The 23,623-nt window shown below is 36.2% G+C and overlaps 1 protein-coding gene across 3 annotated transcripts in view; it reads right to left on the bottom strand.

The window, feature by feature from the left end:
- PHTF2 (putative homeodomain transcription factor 2) overlaps positions 1-23,623 on the bottom strand; it is a 112,789-nt gene that overhangs the window by 18,605 nt on the left and 70,561 nt on the right. For 2 of the 3 annotated variants that reach the window (XM_027574515.2, XM_027574516.2), the window contains 5 exons: positions 20,946-21,111; positions 19,860-20,024; positions 10,204-10,390; positions 8,505-8,660; positions 3,343-3,561 (listed from right to left, as the gene is read on the bottom strand). In XM_027574515.2, coding sequence (XP_027430316.1) covers positions 3,343-3,561; positions 8,505-8,660; positions 10,204-10,390; positions 19,860-20,024; positions 20,946-21,111 — 893 coding nt within the window. The remainder of the gene's footprint in view (positions 1-3,342; positions 3,562-8,504; positions 8,661-10,203; positions 10,391-19,859; positions 20,025-20,945; positions 21,112-23,623) is intronic. The other variant, XM_027574517.2, reaches the window with a different exon arrangement.

The raw sequence follows: 23,623 nt of genomic DNA, 5'->3' as shown, positions 1-23,623 counted from the left end.
TAGCTCTTCATTAAAGAGAGCTAATTTCCATTACATGGCTACTATTAAAACTGAAAATATTGAGGTTATTTTTTAGAAGCCTGAGAATACTAAATGTGTGTAAAATCAAGTCTTTAATCCAAAAGCAAAACCAATGTAAGCCTATGATACTAAAATTAATATGCAGACTAGAACATTAAAAATCTTATCAAAAAAGGAGCAGAATGGTGTGACAGATTTAGGGCCAATTTATTCTGTATAGCATGCATTAAAAAAATGTATTTCCTTTCCTTCACTTGATTTTATTTAAACATCTACTATGTACCAAGCACTGTGTGGTTCAACAATGAACAAAAGAACACATGGTCCCTGCGTCTATGCCTCTTTATGGTATCACTGAGAAAATAGCTCTCAGGCATTTTCCGAAATTTCAATTCCAGTTATTACACTCAGCTACGTAGATGAATCTCCAGATGACTCATCTAACACCCTATTCTCATGGATTGTTCATTGTTTTCTTTACTTCTTAAAATCCAGGGACCTTCAGCTACTCCCATGGCCACAGCCCGGATCTTGTCAACACACCGAATTGCTCGACTTCTGAACTGAGTCTTCAACCACAACCCCTCCTACTGAGTGTCTCAAACCTTCAATTCTAAAACACTTCTGAACACATCTATCCTTCAATCTATCACTCCTTTCTTGGTTTCATTTCCTTCTCAATCTAACATATCTAGATGCTTACCATATCCATTACTTCTTGGCCTCTCCTGTACCTTGAACTGCAACTATTTATTGAGCACCTACACTGTGTGACTTTGGGTGCATTATTTAATTCCAAGCCTCAATTTTTCTCATCTACAAAATAAATATATACAAGACACATTGCATTGTCATAGGTTGTGACAATTACATGACATAATGCATCAGGACTACTATGCACAGTGCCTGGCTGACAGTGAATGCTTTTTAAATGTTTGCTATTACTGATTACCGCAACTGTGTTCCACAGAGTATCACTCAACTGTGTGGATTGGATAACCACAAACTCATGGTTTCAGATTCCAGCTGGACCCTCAACAATATGGCAGCGTGACTCTTAATATGTTCATTGACTTGAATACATGTGCACACATACTCTCCATTTCCCACAAATGATAACTTCGAGGCTTCACCACCATCTACAAGCCCCCCAATCCTATCATCTCACTTACTGTTAATAGACCTCCTGCACCCTCATCATCCTGCTTTCTCTGGGCACTTCCTCCTCCTCCTATCTCAGCAGAAGATGTGTTCTCCTTCCTATTGAAGGCAAAACTTCCTAATTATGCTTCCCCTCCAGAATCTTAAGAAATCATACTCAACAATGTTTTCTCCAGTGTGTCTCAGTCCTTCCCTCCTGATTTTCCCAGGTACACATATGCTTGAATATGTCACATCTCAAGGGGGTGGGGACCACAACTTTCCCTCAATTCTATTTCCCCATCTTTTAACAATGTTTATGGCTTAATTTGCAGCCCCAAATTTTAAATTTCAGTATTCAAACTTATCAATCCCTTCATTTTTGATGTTTGCTTGTGTTTTTTGTATCTTCTTTAAAAAATTCTTCTCTTGAGCGTGGAGCCTGCTTGGGATTCTCTGTCTCCCACCCCCTCTGCCCTCCAACCTGCCACTTACCCTCTCTGTCTAAAAAATAAAATAAAATGAAATAAAATAAAATAAAACGTAATTTCTTCTCTTATCGAGAGTAACTAAAATTTTTCTCCTATATTTTCCCGAAAATAATTTAAAGTTTGCTTCTTCACATTTAGGAACTATTTGCAATATATTTTTGTGTAATCATTTGGCCTACAACTATATACTGAAGAGTCCATCCTTTTCCCACTAGTCGTAATGCCACTTATGTCATATATCAGGGATCCATATAGACACGTACTACTTCAGGGTTTTCTATTACGTCCCACTGGTCTATTTGTTTATATACTACCTTGGTCTGCTTGGGCTGCTATAACAAAATACCACGGACTAGATGGCTTAGAAACAACAGACGTCTATCTCTTACAGTTCTGGAGGCCGGGAAGTCCAAGACCAAGGTGTTGGCAGATTTGGTGTCTGATGAGATCCCACTTCCTGGTTCATAGACTACCCTCTTTTTGCTGTAGGCTCACATGGTGCAAGGGGCAAGGGAGCTCTCTGGGGTCTCTTTCCTTGGGCACTAAACCTGTTCATGGGTGCTCCATTCTTAAGACCTAATCATCCTCCGAAGGCCCCATCTCCAAATACCATCACCTGGGGCATTAGGTTTCACCATATGAACTGATGGGGGGGAGGGGGGAGGCACAAACATTCAGGCCATAGCATACAACTATACCATACTATCTTTATTAATTACTATACTTTTAAAGTAAAATTTTGTATCCAGTAGGGAAAGTCTCCCTGTTTTTCTCCAAAATTGTTTTAGTTATGCTCAACATTTTGCTCTTTACTGTGGACTTTAAATCAGTCTAAGTTCAACCAGACAGACAAACATAACTGGTAGGATTTTGATAGAAAAAGCAGTGATAATGGGTATCTCTGACATGTTTCTGCATTTAACAGAAATACTCCTATAATTTCATTATTAAATATGATAGGTTTTTAGAAGGTTCTTTGGTAGCTACCCTTTAGCAGATTAAGTAAGGTCCCTTCTAACTTTAATTTTCTAAGAGCTTAGTTGTTGGTTTAATTATTAGGATCTGATGAGAAGTTACGTAAGAGAAAGAAGAGGAAGAGTGAGGATTTTAAATGACCACAGGTTTCCGGACTGGTGAGTGCATGGATGGAGACGTCATTCGCTAAGATTTTGAGAGCCATAAGAAAAACAGATTTATGAGGGAAGATGGGGTCTTTGGTTAAATTTGAGATACTGGTGGGAGATTCAAAAGAAGATATGGCATAGACATGTGCTGTGCAATATGGCACCCTACTCACACATTGCCACTAAGCACTTGAAAAGTGGCTAATCCAAATGAGATGTGCTGTAAAGGTTCACAATAGATTTTGAAGATGTAGTATAAAAAAAGTAAAATATTTCATTAGTATTTTTCACACTGGTTATTTGGTGAAGTGATAATAACTCTCAGGAAGATACGTTTGCAAGGTGACAGACAAAACCATAATATAAATACTGAAATTCTATGTTCCAATGAAGCCAGACCACAGCTCACATAAAAAGGAAAAAAAAAACAAAATAAACAAACAAAAAACCCCATAGGAATTCTACTTTAATTGAATGTAAGCTTTTTTTTCACCTCTATAAAATTTGTACATACATTTAAAAAAGCTGGACTGAGAGCCCCAAATAACCCAATGCTGTAAACCAACCTGATGAAAAGGGTCGTCTCTATATTCTTTTTTCACACTTGGATTAATCTGAGGATTTTCCATATCTGTCTCACTGGTACAAGATGACCGGCACTCTGCACAGTGTAACAAGTCTTCCCATAATACATCTTCTGTTTCAGATTCTGGCCTTGTACTCTCAGAATCCTGTCTGGAACTTGAACAGCGAGAGCTGCAACTAGTACCCGATTTAGGGGCATCCTGAAATCAAGATATTCTTTGACATTAATACAATTTATGTACCCTTTCCAACTCAAAGGGTTCTATCAGAACCATACATTGCTACTTTTTGCTACAACAACAAATACACCGTCAAATGACAGTGGGACTGAGAGCAAAACATTAAAAATATGTTAGTTTTTAAGGAATAACAAAATTTCCTCATATCAAAATTTATTTGATTTCACAGCTCAGCTCAAGTGTTGTTTTGCATGCAAAGGTTGTGTCGGTTTCCTCCTAAATTTTTATACAAAGTTCAAAATTCAGGCAGGCAGAGACTAGCCTAAGTTCGTATGGCTATTATTTTATCAGTATATATATTGGTATTATATTATCAGTGAATATTAACCAACTTTAACTAATGTGTTTAATGGAGTTACTTTCTTATTCTAGTCTTTTTTTTTTTTTAGCAAGAGTAGATCTCATGTATTTACTGTTTTTGTTTTTCAAACAGAAGTTCAATGAATTGATGTAAAATTAATAAATAATCTATACCAGGAAGATAATTGCCAACTCTTATTTTTGAGATAATCTATGGTATAAAAGTGAAAAACTAAAAGGCACAAGTTAAATAATTTCTAATCAATTTACTTTTCTCCTAGGAGTTGTTATCGTACAAAATAAATACTTTTGAGTAAAAGTTTGACTTAATAATTCAAAATAACTTTCACTGAATAAAGAATGGTAATAGCCATCCTTACAGCCAAGTATCCTGAAATTTTCAGATTTGTTTTTAGTTATCCTCTGTCACTAAGATTGCCAATTTTGCCTTCAAATGTTTTAGATGTATCCCTTTCTTCTTCTCAGGATATCATCAGAGTTCAGACTTTATCATCCACACATTGTTTGCTATAAAGAGCCTCCTAATTGACCACTATCTGAAAGGCCTTTCCTATTTTCCAGATGAATCTTCCTAAAGGGAGCTTTTTTTTCACTCGTCCGACCAAAGTCCTTCAGTGACTTCCACTGCTCTCCTGGATAAAGTTCAGATCCCTTCACCAGCAAGCTTGTCTTCAAATGTGCTACTTTTGGACTCTGTTCTCCACTCGTCCCTACCATAACCCTCTCCTCCAGTGACAGTGGGCTCCTCCCTAGTCCCTAAACACAGCTTGTTCTTTGTCCCTCTAGACTCTGATTATGTGTCTACCTTGTATCCTACTTTCCTTTACAGCCTACTCAACCAAGTGTCAGGAAAACACCATTTCTATCCCCTTCTAGCTGGCTTACCTTGTCTCTGACCCTTAGTTTAGTCTTCCGGCAATGGGGAATAAAACTATCTATCTTAAAGAGACACTGAAAATTAAATGAGCACTGTAGCTTTTAATACAAACCAGGTACAAAGCAGAGGCTCCACAAATGTTAGTTTTGAAGCCTTCTATTTAGAGTGATCCCTTTGTCCCTAAAGTGAGGTATTATTTATTTCCATGATGATAAATTTTACATTGCTATTCAGCATGTATAATATTGTCTGTGTTATTAAATGTTCATGTATTTAATATTCTCAAGTAAGTCATAACTCTCAAATGCACCGTAAGTCAACAGAAGACAAAAACCAATTTTTTTTTGCCACTCTTACCACATGTAACAAAATATCTTGAATGAATGAGACAGGTGATTGATAATTATTGATAATAGAATGGGGCACCATGAATATAATATTTAGTGTGTTGATTAGGGATTTATTTATGGGAGGAGAATTATCTGTTTGAAGGAGAAGTAAAAATGTTTTGAAAGAGTAGAGCAAGAAAGTAAGTAGAGAAATAAAAAGAAAAAAAAATTCAGAAAGAAAAAAGGTTAAGAATCAGTCTGCTTTGTTTTATAAAAAGCACTCCAAAAATGTTTGATTCACTAACGTCAACCAGAATACTTGAAGCATACAGTTTTTATCACAACTGTTTTCATTAGGTAGTAAGGCACAGAAAGTATTAAGTAACCAGTAATTGATAATTTAAAATTTTTGATAAAGCTAGTTTATTATCTATGACTAATTTCTGATGCAGACTTGCTAATCAGATACAGAAATGAGTAACAAGATTAAAGACCTGATAAAAACTAATGGGTGATTTCAGAGATAAGGAAGTATCTTTAATTATTTATAAAAGCATATTGCCAAATACTGATTAATAAGTGGGCCACTTTACAAATGTAAAATCTAAAAATTATGACCTATAACCACTTATATGTCAAGCAGAATTTTACCGGCAACATTTAGGTTATTAATGGCCACTCTGAATTTCACTAAAAATTGCTGGAAAAAGGCTAAAAATTGGGAATTTTTGAACTAAAGAATATAGCTGAGTTAACAGCTCATTTAATTTGGTTTGGTCTGCTTATTTTAAATCTTTAGACAGATAGCTAAAACTGAGCATATAATCAAATTAAGGGGAGAAAAATTATTTATTTGAAGGAATTAAGAATTTATAACACAAATGCTTTGTGCCAGGCAACTGTGCATAATCTTATTTAATACTAACAATCTGAGGAGACTAGTCTCCTCTCTACCATACAGATGCAGAAACTGAGACTCAGAGAAGTTAAACAATTTTTGCAAAGTCACTTAAATGTTCTGAGTCTAAGCCCATGGTTTCTTCATTATGCTTCCCATCAAATGATACCTTCATTAGATGAAAAGCTAATTTTCAATAGGGAATAAAAATTGAAAGATGCTTGTAGAGTTAAACAAAGCAGGAGAAAGTAGGAAACAGGGCAAATGCTTAAAGGAAGCTATCAATTCCACAGGACACCTCCTATTCCAGATAATCAAGTAACTCCACCAGCATCTTCCCAGCAGGAGACTAGGAGAAGACAACCAGATAGACACAGCAGATAGTAGAAAAAGGCAAGAAACTGGGGCAGGGGTGGGGGTGGGAGAGTTGAGGGGTGGGAGGAAGGGGAGTTAAGTGACAGTCTACACACTAAATGACAAGATCACCACCTCATCCCCAATCCCCTGGATGCCAAACACCAAGGCAGCCTAGTATAATATCTACTACTCCCACACCACCAGAAGATTGGATGATTCTCCCTGAAAAACTAAAAACCCCTAAAAAGTGTATCTATACATATTGACATACGGGAGGCTTATAAAAAGTGGCTGTGTCCCTAACCAATCATTTTATAGGAAGACCATGAGTTCTACCGAGGCACAAAGTGCTTTCCAAAATGCTTTCTTTGTGTCTCACTCTTTAAAGATTTTTTTTTTTAATTTATTAATTTGACAGAGAGAGAGAGAGAGAGAGAGAGAGCAGGAACACAAGCAGGGGGAGTGGGAGAGGGAGAAGCAGGCCTCCCGCTGAGCAGGGAGCTTGATGTGGGACTCGATCCCAGGACCCTGGGATCATGACCTGAGCCGAAGGCAGACGCTTAACGACTGAGCCACCCAGGCGCCCTTTGTGTCTCACTCTTAAAGAAAACATATCACCAGTAATTTGAAGAGAACAGAGTAATACATACATAAAGATGTCAAACAACAGTACAACACTACCCATATCCTGTCTCAATTTTGCTTCTTCAAAGGAGTTTTTGTTTTGCTTTTTAAAACTACCCTGTGAGGTTGGCTTGATTTGGGAGAGTCAAAATTTTCTTGAACTGAAATGCACCTTTTAAGATATTTTCTAGTCTAAAGCTCCCTACTTTGCAGATGAAGAATTTGAAGGCCAGGTTTTAATTGCAGGTAATTTTTACATCATTAAAAAAAGATTTAAAACAATCAATGCTAACTAGCTAGTTATCAGCGTTACTTAGCTTGAAACCCAGAAGACTTTAGGCAACATATTTATTTAAAAGTTAAGATCAGTAGAATATTATTCTGCCTTTCAAGAACCTCAAGAGTTCAAAATATAGCTGCAAACCAAGGAGAGCAAAGATTATGGGGTGAGAATACCACCTCTAAAGCCAAATAATTTATCTATTGTTGGCTGAAGACCTCCTTCTATAGAAGGCCCTGAATCCCTTCCAGTACGAACTGACTTCTGACTGAGAAATTCACAAGACTGAATTTCACAAGGATCAGGGGACAGTATATCAGATGATCTGGGTGAAGGCAATGAGCAGACACAGTGGCATTAGTGTGTGTCTAACGGCAGCCACTGAGAGAAGAAACACAGCCAGGGTCACCACTAAGATTAAATAGAGATATAACCACAGAGAAGATTGTATGAAGAACAAGTAACTCTTCTAAGCTTAAAACAATCAAGGTATTCACACTCCAGAACAGCATAATATCTTATTTTTCAGCAGTATAGCCCTAAATCAAGAAAAAAATTCTAATATAGTCTAGAAGGAGAAGGCAATGTTTATCAAAAAAGTGTCATAAGTGCCATTTGCCTTGAAGTGAGATAATGAAATGTTCTGTCCTTACAATAAAAACTAAAAATACAGTTGAATGAAATTCTTTTTCTATTTAAATAGTTTCAAGGGACGTGATAATTTCAAGAGATGTGATAAAGTTGGAAAAGGGTTAGGGAAAAACAAATATTAATAAAGAAAGAATCAAAGAAGAAAAAAGAATTGAATTTTATAATATGGGCAATTTAATAACTAGTGATAATAACATGAAGAAAGTCACTTAGAATGATAACTGCTATGATCCAGAAGCTATAAAGCCTTTCCAACTGCAAAAAAGACTAACACAGGAGTTCACAAAGTGTCTCTCTAGGATGGCTGTCTTTAAAAGTAAACAACAAACTGAACGGATGAGTCTTCAGAGATAATGCACAAAATGAGTACAAATGTATAGCTCTCTATCATGTGTGCAGGACATAAATTTAAAACTGCTACCCTATAAATCCAGATAATATAACAAGGTAATTGATACTGATCGGAAATATTTATTTCAATAATTATATTCAATTGTTGAAAGAAGTTGTAAATTAGTAACACATAAAATAGGTACATATACATATATGTAAGGACAAAGTATATACCTCATTAGGGTAATGTTTCTTATAATGGTGTGGCTTTCTGTTCCGAAGAATGCTCTCAGAAGTCCTGTCCACATGACGGCGTAATGGGTATCCTGTTTCAGGACCTTCCTCACTGGAGACTTCATCAGAGACATTTGCTATTGTCCTTTGAGTATCCTAGGTTGGGAGTACACAAAGAGAATTACTGGTAATTTATGACTGAATTGGTAGCTTTAAAAATGTAAAATTTTAAATTATATGTACACACATGTGCGTACACCTTCAAATAATCTTCAAAAACCTCAAAGTGATTGATTAGTATTAACTGATCTTCTTTAAAAATGTCTTAAATTAGTGACTATACTGTCATTTCAACTTTAAGAGTAATTCAACAGCCATTTGTCAAATATTGTCCTATAACATTTCTGTTCATGAAAGGATTTGAAATAGCTTAGAAAATGAAGAATATAAAATAGCATAAAGGTAGAACAGAGACCATTTAAAAGAAGCTGAGAAAACAGAGATGAACTAATTATACTATTTCTACAAACCCCAAATGCCATCAATTTTAAGACCATTACTGATTTAATAATGACATGAGGCAGGAGGAAGTAAATAGTAGTTGTATGCGTGTACGTATCAGACAGACAACATTATGTACGTACCAATTTGTAAGACACATCCAGATTTTGGAAACTCTGAAATTGAGAGACCCCAGAGCTTAAGTTTTATTGATATTTTCACGTTCCTCTCATATAACTTTAGTAGGTAATAAATAGCTGAAAATGTGTTTGAAAGCTGTATGACTGAAATCTTATCTGTTGAGTGATGTAGTGATCTGAGGCTCACATTATCAGAGAGCTAAATGCTTCAAAAATCCAAAATCAGAATAAGGGATTTTATTTCACTGAAGCCCCATGCTACTGACTGTATAGCTACTGGTACTGAAAACACACATATTGTCAAGTAGTTAACACATACTTCACTCAAAATTGAAGAACACAAATGTTCATGCTCCCATTTCTATATGTAACAGAAGCAACATCTTTTAATTTGGCCATATTTTTTTAACTAAGTTTTTTAAAGAAAAATTATTTAACCAAAGAAATTCAGCAAAACAGAGAGATATTACATTAGGCTTTGTTACAATAAATGCAAGATTTCATTATTATTTTGGAAAAGTAAACAACTGTTATTCTTAACAAATATGTCCTCAATAAGAATTTTTTTCAAATTAAAAACAAAACAAATGTGCTGACACCAAAGGTAATGAAGGTAGGAAAAAACAAGGTAGTATTTTCTTTTGGGGAACATGAATGGAAAGCCAGATTCCTAGTTCAGTTTCTAAAATAATTTAGATGTTCCATTTAAACAAATTTGCACACACACACACACACACACACACACACACACACACACACACACATAGAAATGAGGAAAGAGAAGACAGGATTTAACAAACATCAACTATAAATTATAAAGTGCCTTAACATTTTGGAAAAATTGGAGCTATCAATCAATGCAGAAGGTGCCAAGTTATAGTGGCAATCAAGTTTATTCATGTAACTTTATTTGATTTTCAACTTTATCAGTGTGACTTATAACAGCTCACAGAATAAATTTTGGAGAAAATACAGAGTTCAAAGGTGATTCCAATGTCTAAGTCACTTTTCATTCTCTGATGTAAAATCACACAAACTATTTTAGATATCACACTGACTTTGCTGGGAATGTTCCTCAGTGTTCCTGGGTGCCAGGCTGCCTCTTCTGGTCGAACAGTTTCACACTGAGGTTCATGGCTTTGGATTCCCTCTTCACTGCTTTTAACAGTCTTTTTCCCTTCAAGGGATACATAGCCATTGTCAGTCTCCGTTGATTTATCAATTGAATTCTTTGCTTTCTTTGATCTAAAAAGAAAAAATTGCATAAGCATGTTATGTGGACTTAGCTTATTTTAGATGAGTTACTGATTGAACTTATGATGTTAATTAAATCTGGTAGTTATTTTGCAGAATGGCTTCCTTATTTTTACAATAAGTAACTTAGAAATATAATACCTATCATATAAAATAAATCAGTAGTTGTAAATCAATGCCCTCATTCAGTTTACTTGATAGGTTTTGAGGTCTTAACAAATAGCAACTCTAAGAGACATGCCCTAACTTATCAAACGACTCTTGGTCAAAATCACTTGGTCTTTGCACAAAATCTATGATCAAAATTTTGCCAATTTTATTATGGTTAATAATATACTGTAAAGTTTTATTTAAAAAACTGTTTCTCTAATTATTAGATTAATTTGCAGTTAGTGGTTTAACTTGGTTTTAACACTTTCATTTACCCAAATACTATTAGGATAAATACATAAGTATCCCTGATAAATTCATTTTAGTGTTCAAAGGAGCCACAGGACCTATTGTAACATAAAAATATATGAAGAAAAGGAAAACCTTATAATACAAGTTTCTAAATAATGGAAGAAGTAGAAATGAAGAAAACCAAAAAAAATAAAGAAGTAACTTCTCTCACCCACTGAAATACTCTGGAAAAAATATTACCATCATGTAGCCATTAATTACCTAAAAGGCTACCACTGATGTTCTTCATCTATAGGAATTTAATTTTTTCAATACACAAAATACAACATGGAAAGTAATAAACAAGACATTTTGATTAATAGGCCAAAGCTTGAGGAGTCTTCTTCAGAGACTACAGTGGGTGGAAGAATAGCTATCCAAAAGAAATGGTTAGTAGAAATATAGTGTAAGTCCCACACAAAATTAAAATGTGCTCAATGCAGATTAAGTTTATCATGAAATTTATTAAAAAGCAATTGCATTTAATTTTACTTAAATAAATCCCCTTGAATTTTCTGCAGAGTATCCATTTTGCAAGAAAAAAAATTAGTATATTGCCTTCATACAGGTGAAAAAACAAAAGTTTTTTAAAAATGCACAAAAGAGGGGCATCTGAGTGGCTCTCAGTTGGTTAAGTGTCTGACTTAGGCTCAGGTCATGATCTCAGGGTCCTGGGATCCAGCCCCTCGTCAGGGCATCAGGGCTCCCTGCTCAGCGGGGAGTCTGCTTCTCTCTCTCTCTGCCCCTACCCCCACTCATGCTTGTGAGTGCTCTCACTCTCTCAAATAAATAAATAAATAATCTTTAAAAATGCACAAAAGTGGGGCGCCTGGGTGGCTCGTCGGTTGGGTGTCTGTCTGCCTTTGGTTCAGGTCATGATCTCAGGGTCCTGAAATCGAGTCCCACATTTGCTCCCTGCTCGGCGGGGACCCTGCTTCTTCCTCTCCTCCCTGCTTGTGCTCTGTCGCTATCTCTGTCTCTCTCAAATAAATGAATAAAATTTTTAAAAAATGCACAAAAGAATTATCTTTAACACTGGAGTTACTCAGTCCTACTGGAATCTTTTAGAACTGTATAGGACCTTAGAACTCACCTATTCTAAATGCACATTTTACAAACAATGGATCAGAAAATATAAAGAGGTCTAAGTAACTTACGTAAGGTCACACAACCAGTTAGAGGCAAAGTTCGCACTAGAATTACTGACCTTCTAACCATGAGGGTAAATTATATTCTCCACACTACCTCCAAATGCCCACTCTTGGGGAAATTGCCTGATAGGATTTCTTCTTAACACACTCATCAAAGCCTAGAAAGCTTTTGTTTTATACAAAAACAAAAGCTTCTCCTTTCTGACCTTATCCCGCAAGATTACTAAAGGGGACAGACAGACAGACCCCCACTTCCCACCTGCTTCACAGAGCTCTGATGCTTTCTAGTCGTTCAGAACACATCCCAACAGAGTTGCAAGGCTCAGGAGCCCCATCTTTTGACCTTTTTCTTCCTATATGACCCTGAGAGACATGGCGAGGCCAAGGGAAAGAGCCACAGAACAAAGATCACTTAAGAATGGAAGAGGGAGGGCGCCTGGGTGGCTCAGATGGTTAAGTGTCTGCCTTTGGCTCAGGTCATGATCCCAGGGTCCTGGGATCGAGTCCCGCATCGGGCTCCCTGCTCGCCTGCTTCTCCCTCTGCTTCTCTCTCTGTCTGTGATGAATAAATAAATAAAATCTTAAAAAAAAAAAAGAGTTAAAAAAAAAGAATGGAAGAGGGAAGGAAAAAATGGATTAAAGTAGAGAGGAAGGGCAAAAATAGAAAATAAATGGTACAGAGAAAACTTGTGACCTTCTCGGCCTCAGGAAGAAAGTGATAAAAACACCAGTTATTAATTACCCCCATCACCTCTCCCTTGAACATTGTGCAACATGTAGATGTAGAAAAAGACCTGAGGGAGGTAAAGATCCTAATATGCCAAAAATGCGAGAAACTCAAAAGACAGAGAAGGCGTGTGCTGGAAAGGTATCTGAAGTTTCCTGGAAATTACACTGGGCTGGAAAAACAGGGGGAAAAGGAGATGAATGAGGTGAAAGAAGACTGGAGAGTTGGAAGAACCATTAATCAGACAGGATAAGCAAGGGGCGAAATATATTTTGGAAGAAGGACAGAAATGCTGGGACTTAAGGGCCTAGGAACACCCTTAGAAAGATCACTAGGCAGTTGAAAACATTGTCTGGAGGCCGGTAGTCAGTGTAGAAAAAGTGGCTGAAAACTTGCAGAGCGAACCAGAACCCTAGTGGGCAAAAAGATAAGGCCCTAGTAAAGAGGGCTTTGAATCTGTAAGAAGTGCTGCTTCAGGGATTTTTCTAAGGGGAAGGTACTCCTTCCTCACCAGGACAGGGTAAAGACTGTTAAAGCACTAATAGTACCCACTGCACACCCCTTTCAGCTATCTCTCTTCCTCTCTTCTGTCTGCCTACTTCCAGTCTCCTCTGGGTTGTTTCTTTCCCCACTATCTCCTCAAAGTACACAGGACACTCTCAGGAGACACGAACAATAAGTCAGCAGCTTGCTGATGTTTCTTAGGAACTAAATGCAGGTTAAGTTGCAAACCAAGCTGAAAGGACAAAGAAAATACTAGATATACGTACCACCCTCAGAGTTTACAGCGTGGCTCAAAATACAAATTGAGGCCACTTGGCGGTGGCTGGTATTAACAGCTCTTGCGTGAGAACTGCGGCCGCAACACAGCAGGGGCCGCCCAGCCGCAGGCAAGAAAGGCTGGTGCTGCATTTGAAGACAAGTTGAGGCAAGGTGTCAGGCGCAGCCCAGTTGGGTGAGGAAGGGGCTACATCCAGAGATTAACTCAATCAGTAAGTGTACTGAGGATAGTGGGAACCAGGTTTTTCAGTGATGGCGAAGGAAGATATAAAGACAAGATCAAATGAACTTTGAGGGCTGTATTTGAACTGGAGCTACCATTGCAAATCCATGGCTTACAATACATCTAAATATAGAGATAAATATAAATGTAGAGGGATAAGCACGCGCGCGCACGCGCGCACACACACACACACACACACACACACACACACACACCTTTCTAGCTCTACCCCAGAGAAGGTCTAGGGGTAGTAACACCACAACAGCAATAAGCACTTGGAGCACTCAGATCTTGCTCTCTATATACCACCCTCCTCGAAGAAATGGCTGACTCCAAGGCTGAGGCAGAGGAAGGACAAGCTGCACCTAAAAAACACTGTTGCCCTAGAAAGTAAGAAAGTAATCAAAGAATGAAAGGGACCTATCAAAAAAGACAAACTGCTCAAAGGGGCTCCACTGGCCAATTTAGGCCATTCTGATCATCAAAATGAATAATGACATGAATAAATTGAAAAAAATAGAAATCCGTGAGCAAATAAATAGGGGAAAGCCTATCCTTAAAGCAAAATGCCAACTAATAAATGCAGAAGGAATAATGAATTTAGGAAAATCACTGTTTGGCAACCATCATAGCAGTAATTCATGTAATCATCATTGCATGTTAAAACTAGAAGGTGAAGGTGGGATAAGAAATGGGTTATTTTTATAATCTTAGTGTGTCTCCACATAGGACATTTGTTGATTATAAAGGGAAAATAAATTTACAATGGAGAAATCTGGCAGATATTAATCAAGTGATTAATGTAAATATCATCAGTATGGGGACAAATTTATGTTGTCTGCCACTTGACAGGATGCAAAGAGCTACATATCACTTCTACCATATTCCTGCCAAAAATGCATAACTGGTTTTAATAAAGAAACATCACACTACTAACTCAGTATTATGGGGCTAATTGTTAAACAACTAGCTCTCCAGAGGTAAAAAGTCCTTATTTGTAGTGTTTCCTGATTTCCATGGTGTAAATAATCCCACCATGACCAATTTAAAGGGCCAACTGATAATGCTGACCTAGGAGTTGGGAAGAGACACCCATATTCCGCACTCACAAGTCCCTTGGAATCTGATCCTGACCAGGGACACAAACCAAAATTAAGGGACTTTGTGCAAAGTGACTGCCTTGTAGTCTTCAAAAATGTGAAAACCACGAAACTTTAGGAAAGGCTGATATCTGCTCCAGAATGAAGGAGACGAGAGAGGTGTACACGACCCCTGTGGGCAGCACATGATCCTGGATTAGAGCTTCTGCCAGAAGGCATAAGGCTGTTAATAGGGACAATCAGCAGAATTTAAATCGGGTCTCTGAGTGAAAGATACATGGGAGTTCTTTGCATTGTTCTCTCAACTTTTCTGTAAATTTGAAATTGTTTCAAAATAAAATCATATCTTTTCCAAAGTATAAGCTGATTTGTACCCTGATTAGGACATTTTGGATGTGAGCATAGGAAAAATGCTGAAAGGAGAAAGAGTTGGGAGAGCTAAATTCCAATTAATGTAAGTAAAGAGGGTCAAAACCTCTGACTGCCCCAGGTGATGTTTAATTCTACCCCTGCCTGCTGCTTTGCTCATACTGCCATTAACAGCTGAAACTAAGAACCTCACAGAATAATATTAATTTCTCAAAAGGAACACAGGTTACCGAGACCCAGATGTTTAATTACCCATTCCCTTGTTTTAGGGCATAAAGATACTAGGGAAATGCAGTGGGACTGAGAAATTTACTTAAAATACTAACATTGTAAAATTCTACTTAGACTATTTTTTAAAAGGAAGCTACTTCATTTAAATCAACTTTAAAATATGTCCAAAATTAAAGCAACGTGAAGAGCATTTTGGTTTTAAAATCATATATATATATATATGTGTGTGTATATATATATATATATATATATATATATATATATATATATATCATCATTCTCTACCCAAAATAAAAAACAGGGTAAAAGGGCGCCTGGGTGGCTTAGTCGATTGGACATCCGACTCTTGATTTTAGCTAAAATCTCAGGTCTTGATCTCACTGGGCTCCTTAAAAAAATAAATGAAATAAAATAAAATAAACAGGGTAGAAAAAAAGCTGGTATCAGGGATTAAAAGTACTGCAGTATAGAAAGAAATGGTACTTTTTAGTATTATCCACAAAAAATCTACCTTTTGACGGCCACACTGAATGCATGTAATATATCCACTTAGTAAAACGAAGAGTTAACAATTTTTGCTTAGATCAACCCAAACACCATGAGTCATAGGCATGTAGGCAGTGAGGTTAGTACTGCCTTGAAAACAGGAGACATACAAGTCTATGGTGATCTTATTCTGTGATAGAAACACTGGATTTTGAACGAAAAGCATTTGCAAACAATGTGCAATTCCCCTGCTATGGTTCAAGTGTGCCATGTTTTATAACTTCAGAGCTAATTCTGTAACTAGCCTACTGCATTAATCTTTGAATGGTATGACCTGTGTAGAATTTTCTTTAAAGTATTATGCTTGACATTCAAGAAGGATAGCTCTATGTCGCAAATACTCTTGGGAGGAAATGACTTTTAGAAACGTAAGTGGTATAATTAGCGTAGTTCCTTTGTGAGATGAATGATGCTTTTGGTCTTGTCTGAAAAAATGCAAATAAATGTACAACCTACACCATAAATCAATCATAAAACTGGCTGTGTTTTTCAACATTAAAAACTTTAACCAGAGAGTTAACACAACTTTTAAAGAACTTACTAGCTTATGAAATATCAAATCTATTGTATCAAACATGAAAAACCAGTGTGTTTCTATTTGAAAAATCTTGTCAGGTAATCAAGAACACTCATGGTACTCTGTACTGCCCCGGGGAAAAAAGTTGGAAGTATTTATTGGTGCTCTAGAAAATACTCTGAGGTATATAAATAGATCCAACTGAAGATCATCCTTCCAGTACTAAAGGACATTTGAGAACAGCTATGGGGAAAGTTAACAGTAGCAAATAGCTCTTGTTCTAGAACATGGTAAGAAATTTCTATCCTGCTCTCATTTCTACAAGGTTAGAATCCAGAGGGTGGGGAGGCTAAAGTAACAGAATGCATAAAATCTTATAAATGCATTTATAAGAAAATGACACAGGCATCTACATATTACCATCACTGCTGTGTGCAGCTATGCATACATCTTGATGACATGCTAACATAGCCCTTCAAAGACTTTTGGGTCCCTATGTTTCCCTAGGTATCTTCTACAACACCTAAGTTTGAGAGGTGTGTACCAAATTATGCATTATGTACCAGGTTTATCTATGGTACCTATAATTTTTCTAGAACTAGTCCAATTCTAAAATAGAGTGGCTACAGTAAAGTTAATGACTTATCTAGTTATGGCCTAAGATATTTCTAAAAATCTGGGATATACTGACATTTATATGATCTTCATCCTTGTCTGTGGGAGACACACTTCACCCAATTTACAGCTTAAATGACTGAACTATTTAAACTGCAGGCACTAAAAACCCAAATTTTCAATCCTTGTACCAGAAATTTATGGTGGGACTACCTACATACCCACTCTTACTTACATTATACACTATATTCCATTATGTGAAGAAAATCAATTTATTAAATCTTTAACATTCATTTAAGTGTTAAAAACATTCAACATGGAGGTTAAATGGGACGGCAATCTTTAAGGTAGGTCAGTCAGAGGGCACCTGGGTGGCGCAGTCGGTTAAGCGTCCGATTCTTGGTTTCAGCTCAGGTTGTGATCCCAGAGTCATGATCTCAGGATCGTGGGATTGAGCCCTGCATCTGGTTCTGCGCTCAGCACGGAGTCTGCTTGAGTGAGACTCTCTCCCTCTGCCCTCCACTCCTCCCACAACCTCTAAAATAAGTAAATCTTTTAAAAACAAACAAACAAAAAAACCCCAAAATACCCTCTAGTCTTAAAAAAAAAGGGTAGGTCAGTCAGGTATGTGAGTTAACATGTGACCAGGTTTTACTCTGGATTCATCATCTAATCCACCAAGTCAATTTATATTGACTGTTTTTCAGTGATATTGTGATGGTGAAATTAATCTTAAAGGACATGTAAAAAAACTTAGTATCTGAATTCTGAAAGGTATTACGCAGAAGGGATATACTATCTAGATGTAATTCTTCCTACTCAATCTTTTCAGTAGAAATTATAATTATGCTAATTTAAGACTATAATTCTTTGAAATTGAAGTACTAAATACTTAGGAAATATGGCTGATTTCTACATCTTTTTAAATTGATACTTTCTTTGGCTTTGTTTTCTCAGTTTCATAGAGTTCTTTTACAGTAATTCCTTTTTTTTTTCAAGTGAGAAATATTATGTCTTGTTTAAAAAAATAGTTTTATCCTGGGAATGAAATGTACTTAGAAATGATAAATAGGGCCCTCCCAACTTATAAACACATGATGTAAAAATAGTAGTTTTCATCCTAACATCTAGAAAACCAAAAGACACTATACACAAAGCTGAGACATTTGTGTGGTTATACATTTATTTTCCCATTGGTTATGTTAATTCAGATACTTTAATGGAAGTATCCAGCTTTTCAATTTATTATCACCAGAAACAATTTTAAGTCTCAGTTGATCTTTCAGTTTAAGGCCTTTCTGGCTTACCAAAACTTGAAAGAACAAGACATCATCAAGACTTCAGAACTCAGTTTAGAACTTCCAGAATTAACATTTTTCTTAAGATCTTTTTGTACCTAATATTTAAAACATTCTCATTCACATGCTAGCAAACCAGTTCCAAATGAGACAGCTGAAAATAGTGCATCTTTAAAAACATCTAGATTATAAAGTTGTCATTTTAAAGAGAATAAATCCAAAAGGATTTAGCCATTCTATTATCAATGACTGGTAGTCAAGATCATCCCACAGCCCAACAGAAGAAAATTGAAGTCTGAATCTCATTTGACTAGAGAAACATAACAGAATTCCAAAGGCACTAAAAACCGAGCTAGGGGCATTTTGAATGCTATGTAACAGAAGATTAGTTTTGGACAACCAAAAGAACTAAAGGATTCCCCCATAGCAAAACATAACCACTGTGCCATTTATTTTATAACTGCTCATCAGAAAGTCTTGAGAAATGCGCTTAAGAAACTGACTTTGCAGAGATAAAATGATCAGTTCCTACTGTCAGAAAAGAGAGCTGTTTATTAAAAGAAAAAAAAAAGACTAACAAAGAGAGACAGGATGCAATTCGAATTCAAAACCAAACCAAACCAAACCTAAATCTTTTCTGGATGAACAGGTGGTTGGAATAGTCAGGGGATCCAACTTAATGCCATAGTTACTTCAAACTATTAGGCTTTTGTACAATTTCCCTCAAAATTATAAACAATGAAAATATCCCAGGATACAACTGCTTAATTTTATAATGCATGATAAACTTTATCATAAGAGCACAATCACAAGGGGATGAAATAATTATATTAGTAGAGGAGTTAACAAAAGTGATCAAAAATAGTTATGTGCAGTATCCCTTTTCTTGATTTATTAACTTAGCAACTTTTATCATTATACTCAGTAGTTTGATCATAGCGCTTTAACTTTTTTCAAATTTATTACATGTCTATGTGAACTAGTAATATAACTCTGAAATGTTGTGAATTAACTGTTCAAAATAATAATACAAGATTGAGTTAGGTTTATTTTTGCAGTTTGCTATAATTATATTTTCATACTTGGTAAATCTTCACTGTGATACAAACTATACAAAAAACTCAATCTGACCTATAGTGCTGATAAAAATAGAATAATCAATTTAATAGAAGTAAAATAGTACTTGCGAAATCACAAAATAAACCAAAATCAAGAAATCCCAACTAGATATACTTTGATGGTATATACTTATGCTCACAGAGGTATATTTTTACACATATCCCAAAGTAAACTTTATGGTCTCTATTTTTCCATTATCTATATAGCATTATTATTTATCAAAACAAAATCCATAATGGGACTGTCAATAGTTAAAGTCATTAATATTCATTACCTAAGACTGAAGTGCCAGAAAAGGGATAGTGCATCTCTATGCCATATAAAGCCCTGAATAAATACAAACCCTGATAGAAAGAAAGCGGCGTGCCAGAGATCTCTGAAGACAGCACCAACGCTGTAAGAGGTGCTTGTCCCGTGGCTCTGAGCTGCTCCCTCCTGTGTGTTATCTGTGGTACTAGAACCATCTCCTTCCCTATGGACTTCCAAATGGGCTGCTTTTCTTAATTTCCTTCATCAGAAGAGACGAAGAGCAGAAGGTAGCTTTAAAATGTTAACAACTACTTTCTTGGTAGCACATTCAAAATTCTGATCAAACATAAAACAGGAACTTCAATACACAATAAAATTCAGATTAACTGGAGAAAAGTTAAGGTACACATTGGAGAACAACTTCTATAAATGTTAGGTTATTGTTCCTCGCTCACACTGACAGGTCAGTGGATATTAGGTTGTAATGGTATCATTGGACAGATTTTTACAAAGCATTTCTTCCCTATTTGAATGCCACTTATCTGCAGAAGAAGAAAGAAGAAAATTTAGATCAGAGAGAATTAGAATTTAACCGATCAACAATCTATTTATCTAATGTAGGTATTATCTTTTCAAAACGAAAAGGGCTTAAATCTCAACATCCCCAAACTGCAAATGTCTCAATCTCTTAGCAACAATATTCAAAAGAGGAATTGCTCCAAAAGACCCTTAAAACAGAACTCCATTGTGCTGAGTGGCCAGCAAGACTTGCTATGTTTACTTAATCAAGAGGCAATATTAAACAGCTTTGAATAGCATTTAATAAACAGAATTTAGCTGAATTTTTTTCCTGGCTATCGATTTTGCCAAAGTATCTTATAAGTACAAGATCTTGTAAATAGAGGGAATTATCAGCAATTCCAGCTAATATATTCCCTACAGTGATATTAGGTGCCTTGGAAATGAGCTTTAGGAAAGAGAACAAAAACAACAAATAAAGGTATGTGGTCTCACAATGGCCCTGAAGCAAATACACAAACTAAATCATTTGGTAGTTTACTCTGAAGCTTCCTGCTCTATCTAAAAGAGTGACCTTACAAGATAACATTTTATTCGAGTCGAGAACAATCTTAGATTCAAGTTACACAAATCCACAAAAAGATTGCTTTCAACAGAGTACCTTCTTCTTTTACCCCCTGTACTCAGAGGGGGTTTCGGTGTTCTTGTTGACACAATCTGGCAGTGCACAGTTCCCAGGAGCAGCATCAGCCATACTGGCCCAATCACTTCCGTCAGAGGTATGCTGTGTGGGCTAGAAGCGGAACAGAATAATACTATTGCAGCAACTACAAAAAGGGAAAGAAAATATGTTTAATTATAGATCTGACAGTCACTTCTTCAAAACTTTAAAAATTGTTCTAGCATTGCTTCTTGCCAGATTACTTTTCTAAATTTAAATAAGTTAAAAATGTTACTGCAGACAAGCTCTTTCAGATTATTTTTTTGTTTGCCACTGGCTAACCACACAACTCGGTAATAAACTCCTGGAAAAGATAACATCCAACATAGTCTCTAAAGTACACATTTTCATGCTGCAATGAAAACCAGCTGCATATGAATCTAAGGGCATTCCTGATAAGATCACAAACAATCAAAAGAACCACTAACCTCAGGTGTACTTAACTTCTTTGTTTTACAAACAAGGAAGTCTATGATGGTGTGTAATAAGGCTATAAAGAGCTTCTTTTTTTTTTAAAAGATTTTATTTATTTATTTGACAGAGAGATAGAGAGAGAACACAAGTAGGCAGAGTGGCAGGCAGAGGGAGAGGGAGAAGCAGGCTCTCCACCAAGCAGGGAGCCAGACGCGGAACTTGATCCCAAGACCCCAGGATCATGACCTGAGCCGAAGGCAGCCACCCAACCGACTGAACCACCCAGGCACCCCAAGAGCTTCTTTTCAAATAGAGATTTATCTGCTCAGAAATAATAACATAAATTTACTTGGGTACATTTTTCAGGGAAACCAGTAAACACTCACCAACGCTAACCATTGCCACATGAAGAAGAAATCTTGTTTCTGCCTGCTCAGAATCCTTTATACTTTCCAGACATTAAGTCTCTTTATCTTTTGGGAGTCTGCCTCCTATATCTGTTAATCAAATGGTCTTATTTCTCCCACTTCAGGGATAGACATGTAATCTAGTCTTACCAGAGTCTTAATTCTGGGCACAGGAATTAGGAAATGGGCATGTAACCTTAGCAGGACCAATCAGAATCTTTTTCAGGGATTAATACAGGTAGTTGGAAAGAAGGCTTTCTCTTACATCACAAACACTAAGGACTATGGAAATATGAAATTGCCAGGGGCCACCTCAGCCACCTCCTTAATAGACCAGCATGATGAGAACAAAAACAACAGTATAAAAAGTGAAGATATCATCTGAGGCTCTAGATCCAGCAATGCTTGGACACAGGGCCTAGGAGTTCCTAATTCTGTTTTGGAACAATTGGAGAATCTGAAAATTAGGAGATTTTTGTGCATTTTATTAGGTGTGACTGTTGTAATGTGCTTGTGTAATGTGCATATTTTGAAAAGATGCATGTTGATGTATTCAGGAGTAAAACATCATGATGTATATAATTTATTTTAACAAAGTATATTAAGTAAATATTCCAAAAGATTAATAATGATTTAATCAAAAAGATGGGCATATGCTATTTAGAATGACTATATAACTTATCATGTAAATCAGGACTCTTTTGAGAGTAAAAGGAGAGCCGTTAATAAAAGCACCAGGACAACACAAGTAGGTTTGGACAGCTGGACAGTCCCAAGCAAAGCGAACAAATGGCCATCCCAGTTATTGTTTTTGTAGTAGCCCATCTAGTTTCGTTTTTTTGAAAATTTTTATGATCAGCGGTAAAAACAAACAAAAAAACCCAACACTTTTTGCAAAAGCTAGTTTGCATTTGGTTTTTGCCATCTGCAACTGAAAGAAAGGATTCTAGCATACCAAGATGTAAGCTTAGCTCCTCACCTGTGTTTAAGAGGTATCATAAACACAACTTACAGCTTTATATTCTCCTGAATAATAAGTTTCTTTAAAAAGAAAAAAAAAAGACTTAAATTTTTTAAAATGCCAATCATCTTTATGAATTACCCTGGAATTTAACCCAAATTCTCTAGTTGTTTTATAACAGAGTCCAGAATTTTGAGAAGTATAGTTTTTGTTGTCTTTAATAGGAACTCTAATGTGACCTTTATTAAATTCCTTTACCTTTTTGAGCCTTGGTTTATTTTTTGTACAATAAAACAGGATACAGGTACTATAAATACATGTGAGGTAATACAATAAAACACTTTGAAAAGCTCCTTACATAAATAAATGTGTACCTAACACTGGCAAATAGTACTTTTATTCACCATCATTAACTACCTTTAAAAAGAAGGGGGATGCAAATGCTACTTAAGAGTTTCAGAGTTTCTGGTATAATCTCCAACCTATTTTTCCCCTTTGAGTGAAGGGTTAAGAAGAAATCATTCACTTCTCTTATATAATGCTAAATTATACTTTTTGATCATTTAATGAAGTCCGATGAACTAGACAGAACTACTAGAGATTTTTGCTAGGCAGTACTTCTACAGATTCCTCCAAGAGCTCAACAAAACAAAATGTTTTATTAGGCACAAAAGTCCCAAGGTAGGACTCCACATACTGGCCAGGCATAACTCTAGGGATAATCGTCAGAAATACAAAATATCTAAAGTTTAATTTTCAGGTCTGTCCATCTTTGAGATTTAGTGGCAGATGTTAGGCACTGGGAGTAGTAAGACAAATAAGACATAGTCGCGGCT

Source organism: Zalophus californianus, chromosome 12, assembly GCF_009762305.2.
Source record: "Zalophus californianus isolate mZalCal1 chromosome 12, mZalCal1.pri.v2, whole genome shotgun sequence".
NCBI lineage: Eukaryota > Metazoa > Chordata > Mammalia > Carnivora > Otariidae > Zalophus > Zalophus californianus.
Note: the sequence above shows the minus strand (reverse complement) of the source record. Positions and strands in the feature narration are given on the sequence as shown.